Here is a 7193-nt window from a genome sequence, read left to right on the forward strand (position 1 = left end):
ATGGTTGAAAATGGCCCTGAAACAAAGCAATGGAAGCATACTGTAGCTGGAATCTGAATTTCTCACACTGATGTATCCTGGACCAGGGCCACAGCTGTTGCATTGCTTGTCTGCACCCACTCCTAAGACGAGGACATCAGAAGCTTCTTACTTTAGGAGAGAAAGGACTAGATGGCTGCAAATCCTTTCTTTTTGAATCCTGTATTTCATTTGAAAAAAAAAAAAACATAAGGTCTGAGAGGTAGAGTGGAAAGGCCCAGGCTCGAGGTCCAGTGAGTAGTTTCCTGTCAGTGTTGGTCTGGGAAGCCACGTTATCTTGCTGGTGTTTGTTGTATTCTAAGATCAAAGTCGGTGCAGAAATCCACTGGGAGATCTTTAAGGAAATGCTGATTTAATTTTTCAGCATCAAAAGGAGGAAGAGAGACCGAGCAGACTCAACAATGGAGAAAAGCTAAGTTTGCTGTTAAAGCAACCTGGGCTTCCGTTACAGCTCTGCTGCAGCCTGATCGTCTTCATGCCACGTTGCTTTGATGCAGTAATTCACACAAAATGAAACCTGATCAAGTGTTGAGATTTTGTATGGTACTGGACATGTACTCGTATATACCTTTGTTTTTTTTTAATGGTTTCATGTTATTTTTTTTTAATATTCCAGAAACACAATTTTGAGTTTTAATAAGCTAAGCTATAATTAGATCTCAAGACATTTTTTCCCCATATATATATTTGAAAAAACAAAACACTAAACCCATATTTTAAGTTTCTTCCCCTTCACATAATATGCTTTCTGTTTTCCATCACTATTTTTTCTTTTTCATTTCAAACTGAGGGTTTGCTCCTCGGTGGCTGAGAAGAAGCCTGAATTGCAGGTTTTGGCTACTTGGAGTCATGTCAGTGTTCCACTCCAGTTAATGGGGTTGAGGCGCAGCAGCTCTCTCTCTTTCAGAGCCTCCTGGGAATGTGTTAGTGCTCTGTCCCTCCTGCTCTGCTCCATTAGCTGCACACAAAACAAGTACAACTGAGACAAAGAGAAAAAAAAAACGAGACATTTTACTGTAACCTCAAAACATGCTCCAGGAAGCATTTTCAGCATATTTTAGTACGCAGAGGGACTGGTAATGGATGCATAATGCATGATTGGGACCGTACCCTCTTGTTCTCATCTCTGTAGACTGTCATTGCTTTGGTGTGCTGAATTCGCTGCTGTCTCTCACTAGACAGGGCGAGGCGGTCCGCCGCGATGAGATGCTCTGCTTCTTTTACTTTACTAGCCAGCTGCAGCTTCAGTTCCACGCACTTCTCCTCCATCTGCCTCTTTAGCTGCTCTCGTATTTCCTTTCTGTCAGAATAAACCACATATTAATGTCTTGTGCAAAGGTGAGGCCTTGTCAGAGGATAATCTAGAGCTGAAGTGATTTACCTGTACTCTTCTTTCTCACTGATGGTTCCATAAAATGGTTTCCTCCACACCTGATGATACCTGGCACAACAACTTCAACTCAGTGACCATGATTTCATCTTGTTTTGTTGTTTTTTTAACAGTACAACCAAAACAAAAGTCAAGCTATTCCTGGGTGTATCTCAGGTCTCATTCTTTCCACCTGAAATGCTCTCCTCTTTGCATGATCAGCGCCCTCTGGTGGTTATGATGGTGAACAGCGCATGTTTCAAGACTGACGGTGCGTTTATTAACCAAAGGTGGGTGCAAAGGATCCAACCTCTGAATATTCTGCGAATCAGATTTATACATTAGTGCTTTTATACTTACTTGCATTTATTGTGTCTAATTATTTATTAATGCATCTACAGCAACCGCACATCAGGTCGACACCAGGTAATCACCTCACCTGACTGCTCTTTAGCACACTACCATTGTCTGGGAGAATTGGTAATGTCATTGGAGTCACAGCAAAGCTTGGAGTGTCTTGAGAAACATAAATGGGTGAAGCTACTATAGAGATAGGTGCTGCAATAGAGAGAGAGAGAGAGAAAAAAAACAAAACAGAAAACGTTTTATCCTTCAGGATGGAAACAAATCAAACAAGAAAATACTTTTGTGGATTTCTAAAGCCAATCCTTGAGCTATTTGTGTCAAAGTTTCAATCATTTGACCCACACACCATCAGAAGAAAGGTAATTGGTTGGATGCTTAACCAAAAAAAAACCCAAAACAAGATAAAAAAAAAAAAAAACACCAAGCCTTTTTTGCAGTGAAAACACAACACAAAACTGGTTTTGGAATTTAAAAAAGTCTAAATAAAATTCTAGTAGTTTGCCCAACCTTGACCCTTTGAAACTTTCTACACTTCATAAAATCTGGTTCTGTGGCATGAAATTAATTCATTTAGATAATCCTTGCCATTACAATAACCTCTAGTCATGATTTCTCACACAAGGTGACTTCTCTTGCTTGGAACATTTAACCAAACATTTGGTTGTATGTCTATATGCAAACATGAAATCTTCTAATAAAATTTGAGTGTCCCAAGTTTTTTTTTTGAAAAATGTTAATTGCTAATTACCCAAGCCTTCCACCCTGAAAAAAAAAGAGCAAAATTAAGATGCGAAAGTTAATATAATATGCAAATGTTAAAGTAGAGATAAACTTTTCACCAGTCCTGTAAATAAAAAACTGAGGAAATAAATGAAACAATGTTTTCTTACGTAGTCTCATCTTTAGGTCTTGCTCTTTTCTGCTGGAACTCCTGAGACCAGACTTTGTGTGCCGAAACATCCCAAACTCCTAAAGCTTAAAATAATATATCTTTTAAAGCAAATGTCCTTTTTACATTAGAATACATAAAAATCTGAGCTTTCCATATATCTGTAATGGCCCCAGTTAAACATTAAACCCAGATGAATCAGAGCATTCAGTCAGTGTTTTGCTTTTGCAACCGTCTCCTTGGGAATCGAGTTTCCCACCCCTCTAATAAAACAGAGCTGCAACACTGACTGAGTGGCCAAGCATCAGCAGACTCAAAAGAGAAAGATTATTAGCACGTGGCAACAAACTAACCAGATAAATACTGAGAACATTTCCAGGCGTGAGCTACATTTCAACTAAACAAGGAAGAGAATCCTTTCATCTGTTAAAATGACTAAAACTCTTTTATTGAACAAGAAATAAAACTTTTTAAAGGGCAAACATTTGAACCTTTGCTGCATAATTTTTATGGGATCCAGATTTAAAAGTGCAAGTGTATTGTTTTGATCTGCTGCAGGCTAGATAACGTCCGTGATTATGTAGAATAGAAGATTTTCTTGCTTGAAGATAAAGTCTTTCTCAAGGTTGATCATTCTTCATATTCCCAACGTTTTATGGTTCTCCCACAGCCAGGCATGGTATTTATTTAACTTGTGATCTTCAGGAGTCACCTATAACAGGAAAATACAGATAATCTGCCTGATTTAGCTTAATTGTGACTTAGAAATAACTTAAAATAGCTCGGGAGTTGAGTTCATTCACCTGCCTCCACTCTTCAACACAGAAGATCCTGTAGGAGTCGTTCCCGTACTTGCCAATACCGTGCAACTCAATAGGGTAGCGCCACTGTTTATTTAAAAACTCATCTAATCAGGAGAAAACACAGTTAGTTTTCTTCCTAGGCAAAAGTTATCCGGCAGAAGTCTAATATCCTCACCGGAGAAGCGGATGATTGTTTTGGCTCGAAGCTCATAGAGCCCAAGTGGCTTCATGAGTTCAGACATGGGCTTCCAGTCGGCCTCCCGGGTCACCTCTGCAGACGGGTAGCGCTCAAAGAACACCCAAAGCACCGGAATGGCCATTTTCCCTGTAATGGAGAACTAGTGAAATACCAGTTTTTTTTTTACTGCAGATTGACTCAGGCTGCAGAAATGTGGGACTTTACCACTTGTCTTATTCAGAAAAATAGTGGCCACCAGGAGCTTCCAGGGGTCATGGAAAAGGGTTTCCTGTATGAGGTTGAAGGGAGACCGGGGAGGTGTCCATTTTCTGAGAGATTTCCTCCTGGGTGGGCTGAGTCCTGAGCACAAACACAGAGAACAGTTCTCTAAAAACACAAACGATATCTCAGATATTAGGACGAGTAAAGCCTGATAACAACTGTGCACAAGTTAACCCAATAAACATTACCATCTTTGAGACATTTCGCACTGAAATAAGGGCTTGTTTTCCGCCTGCTCTCCACATTCTTGGATCCTATGAGAACACAGGAAAGTGTTAAATAGATCATAATGTCTGTCATTTTAATATCCTTGAGGTTTTAATGAACGCAAATATGATTTTTAGGGCACTCACAGACTAGAATTAAGTTGTCATAAAAGCATTACTAAAATTCTGAATTTTAAGCTCGACAGAAACGCAGGGTGTACACACCCTATTAAAGGATTTAACTGTAATTTGCTGTGACAAAGCACACTTGTGTTTGACCTTGTAATTAGCATAATGTAAAGTAATGCTTGGGCTTCCATTAAACAGCTAATGAGATACAAGGCCTTGCAAAAGTATTCACACAGCCTGAACTTTTTTTAACCACATTCTTCAATATATTTATATTTTATAGCCATCTTTTGTCTTAAAGTCAGACCAACACAAAGCAGGGCACGGCTGTGGAGTAAAAGTTGAAAACCGTGAAATGCATTTGTTGTCAGTTTTCTGTTGTTTAGCTCCTCCAATCCTTCAGTAAACTCTAACCAGCTACCGTGTTGCTCCTTAAGAAAAACCTTCCCATGCTGTGATTCTACCACCAATCATGCATCATTTTGTTTCCGTTTTGCAATTTTACACGTTACTTTGTGTAACGTGTAAATCCCATTTTATTGGGATTTTCTCTATCACACAAAATCCCAATGAAATGCACTACAGTTCGAAACATATGATGACTTTTGTAATGTGCTACAAATGGTCAACTTTACTCCTCTGAATCACATTTTAACCTGACAGAGCTTTTGCTTTTGCTGTAAAGTCATGTAAATAAATAAGATGATTTTCTTCATGAAGTGCCATCAAATCACTGATGTTTCAGTTATTTTCTTATACCTCTCTTGACATGCAATTGTAGCTGGAGAATGCTCAAGCTGGACATATTTAGAAAACATAATTGAAAAAAGTTTATGGTTTACAGCATACAAGTTTAGCTAAAAACTAAATGGAAAAAAAAAGTCTTGATTACAAACTTTTCTTCGCTGTCAGACCGTGTAGCTCCTACTTACTATTACGGGAATCTCTAACTGGTGTGCAGCTTCCACCACTGTTGTCAGATAACACCTCCTCCTCTCTGTGACTGTCAGCATTATCCACTACCTCTGAATTAGACTTGTTGTCACCTTTGCTGTGAGGCTGTGCAACATCTGTGTTTGCCACGTTCTCACTTTCATTCTCGCTCTCAGTGGCAGCTTCAACACTCAGAGTCGGGACCGAAGGCGGCGCCTTTGCCGGTTGATTCCTGTGAGCTGGAAGGAAGGTGTTTTGTTGATCACTGGAAGGAGCCAGTCTCAGAATTTTCTCCCTCAACAGTCCCACCCTCCGGGGGCTCTGGGGTGTATGATCATCATCCGCCAAGTCTGATGAAGATGTAGCTTGTGAGCTAATCTGCTCAGCCTCCTCAGCTATGTCCTCTTGCAAAGTATTACTTTTAGTATCCTCAACAGCAGGCGTTACCTTGCTCTTCCTGACTTTACATCTGGTAGAGGAAAAGCTGTTTTTAGATTCATGTCTGGCAGATTTCACTTTTCCACCTGTTTTATCCTGCTGTCCATTTGCTTGCTTTTTCGTCCATTTCTCTTGCGTTTCTTTGGAATGATCTGTTTCAGAGCTGGTGAACTTAGTTTTGGATGAGGTGAAATCAAACAGGTTCATGTCCAGGTTCTCTCCTCCATTTTTTAACAGATAATCACGCAAGGACGACTTAGATCGGAACCTCTGCCCACTGGGACTGAAACAAAAAAAACAAAAAAAAAAGATTAGTCATTGATTAGCCATGTGCATGTAAATAAATTAAGTATAGCCTCCTTCAGTAACTGTCTGCTGGACACCTTTTAATTAATTTCACTTCAAAAGTTCTTTATTATTACTCCAAAAGAAAATGAAATGTTTTTGTAACTGGCTGTGGGAAGAAAGAATCTCTTGTAGTGTTCTGTATTACAGTGGATCTGAGGACGTCTCTGACTGACAATGTTGTATGTCAGTCTGATGAAGAGGATACTCAGGGTTCTCCTTAATGTTCATTTTATGAAGAATCTTTCTATGATAATTCCACTGCAGATCCCAGGACCAACCATCTTTAACTTTTTTTTTTTTTAGGTCCCTGGTTCTGCTGCCCCAACAGATGATGACAGAAGAAACACTCTCAACAACAGACTTATAGAAGATATGTAGCATCTGGCAGTACACATAGAAGGACCTAAACTTCTCCGAGATGCAAAGTCTACTCAGCTGTCCCTTCTTGTAGACGACTTAACTGTTAAGGCTCAAGTCCAGTCTGTTGTCCAGGTGAACACTTAGATATTTATACTCATTCACCACCAAGCACCGTTTGACCTAACCCTGTTCCTGCTAAATCCACTATCATCTCCTTTGCTTCGTTTACATTCAAAGCGTTTCTACACCATGCAACAAAGTACATTGTCCACCAAGGTCTCTATACCCATTTTCTTGTCCATTTCTTTTTAATTAACTTTTTGATATGTAAAGTGACTTGGGGAAACAAACAAACAAACAAACATCAAATCACCTTATTATGTACACGTCCAGTTTTCCTGCAGTCTTGCCAGCTTTTCTCTGCCTCACTTCTCTAACCCATCCATGTGGTAGTGCTTCCTTGTTACTCTCGACCTCCATGTCTAAGCTGATTTCCAGCTCATTTTCACCGTTGTTGAGAGGAAGCTCAGATTCAAGGACGCAGCTCAGACCAGTTTTCACCCTGTCCTCTGAAATGTCTACAGTAAAATGACAGCAGACACAGTTTGCTGTGAAAAAAAAATCCACCGTGCAACACAGAAGAAGCGCCATTCCCCCCCATTATTTTTATGCAACAGCAAGCGAAGAGAGTAAATCACAATCAAATTAGCGAATTACACCTACCGAATTCATCAAATTTATTTTGCTATGGAGCACAGCGGTCCAAACCAAGTTTTGTTCTGTCAACAGTGGAGCGGAACTGAGCATGTGCAGAAACTCGGAAGCAGTTCTGAGCGTGCGCAGTCCGAGCAGA

At 39.9% G+C, this 7193-nt stretch overlaps 2 protein-coding genes across 4 annotated transcripts; both read right to left on the minus strand.

The window, feature by feature from the left end:
* Window positions 1-185: 185 nt before the first annotated feature.
* Window positions 186-1624, minus strand: LOC148158429 (uncharacterized). The gene is made up of 4 exons (XM_088007529.1): window positions 1602-1624; window positions 1421-1480; window positions 1150-1339; window positions 186-997 (listed from the first exon to the last, which is right to left on the minus strand). Exons 1-4 carry the CDS (start codon window positions 1622-1624, stop codon window positions 887-889), a joined length of 384 nt encoding a protein of 127 aa, XP_087863655.1. The 3' UTR covers window positions 186-886.
* A 1456-nt stretch (window positions 1625-3080) lies between these two features.
* Window positions 3081-7153, minus strand: mbd4 (methyl-CpG binding domain protein 4). Of its 3 annotated transcripts, none has more exons than XM_015006301.2 (8): window positions 7064-7140; window positions 6714-6918; window positions 5353-5915; window positions 4115-4180; window positions 3870-4004; window positions 3642-3791; window positions 3467-3570; window positions 3081-3375 (listed from the first exon to the last, which is right to left on the minus strand). In XM_015006301.2, the coding sequence occupies exons 2-8, from the start codon at window positions 6818-6820 to the stop codon at window positions 3301-3303; spliced, it is 1200 nt and encodes a 399-aa protein (XP_014861787.2). In that variant the 5' UTR covers window positions 6821-6918; window positions 7064-7140; the 3' UTR covers window positions 3081-3300. The 3 variants fall into 3 exon arrangements, with proteins under 3 accessions (XP_014861787.2, XP_014861785.2, XP_014861788.2); XM_015006299.2 differs by having other exon boundaries at window positions 5194-5915; XM_015006302.2 differs by lacking the exon at window positions 6714-6918 and having other exon boundaries at window positions 5194-5915; window positions 7064-7153.
* Between the last annotated feature and the right edge of the window lie 40 nt (window positions 7154-7193).

The sequence above is a fragment of the Poecilia mexicana genome, unplaced genomic scaffold, assembly GCF_051168715.1.
Source record: "Poecilia mexicana isolate PSO_F unplaced genomic scaffold, ASM5116871v1 scaffold_7, whole genome shotgun sequence".
Taxonomy (NCBI): domain Eukaryota; kingdom Metazoa; phylum Chordata; class Actinopteri; order Cyprinodontiformes; family Poeciliidae; genus Poecilia; species Poecilia mexicana.

Coding starts and splice junctions, on each gene's coding strand:
- LOC148158429 (XM_088007529.1), bottom strand. CDS start 1,624: ATGCAAAGAGGAGAGCATTTCAG. Junction 1,481..1,601: donor CAAAGAGGAGAGCATTTCAG/GTGGAAAGAATG, acceptor TTGTTGTGCCAG/GTATCATCAGGTGTGGAGGA. Junction 1,340..1,420: donor AGTGAGAAAGAAGAGTACAG/GTAAATCACTTC, acceptor TTATTCTGACAG/AAAGGAAATACGAGAGCAGC.
- mbd4 (XM_015006299.2), bottom strand. CDS start 6,820: ATGGAGGTCGAGAGTAACAAGGAAGCACTACCACATGGATGGGTTAGA. Junction 4,005..4,114: donor TGCGAAATGTCTCAAAGATG/GTAATGTTTATT, acceptor GTTTGTGCTCAG/GACTCAGCCCACCCAGGAGG. Junction 3,571..3,641: donor AACAATCATCCGCTTCTCCG/GTGAGGATATTA, acceptor TCTCCTGATTAG/ATGAGTTTTTAAATAAACAG.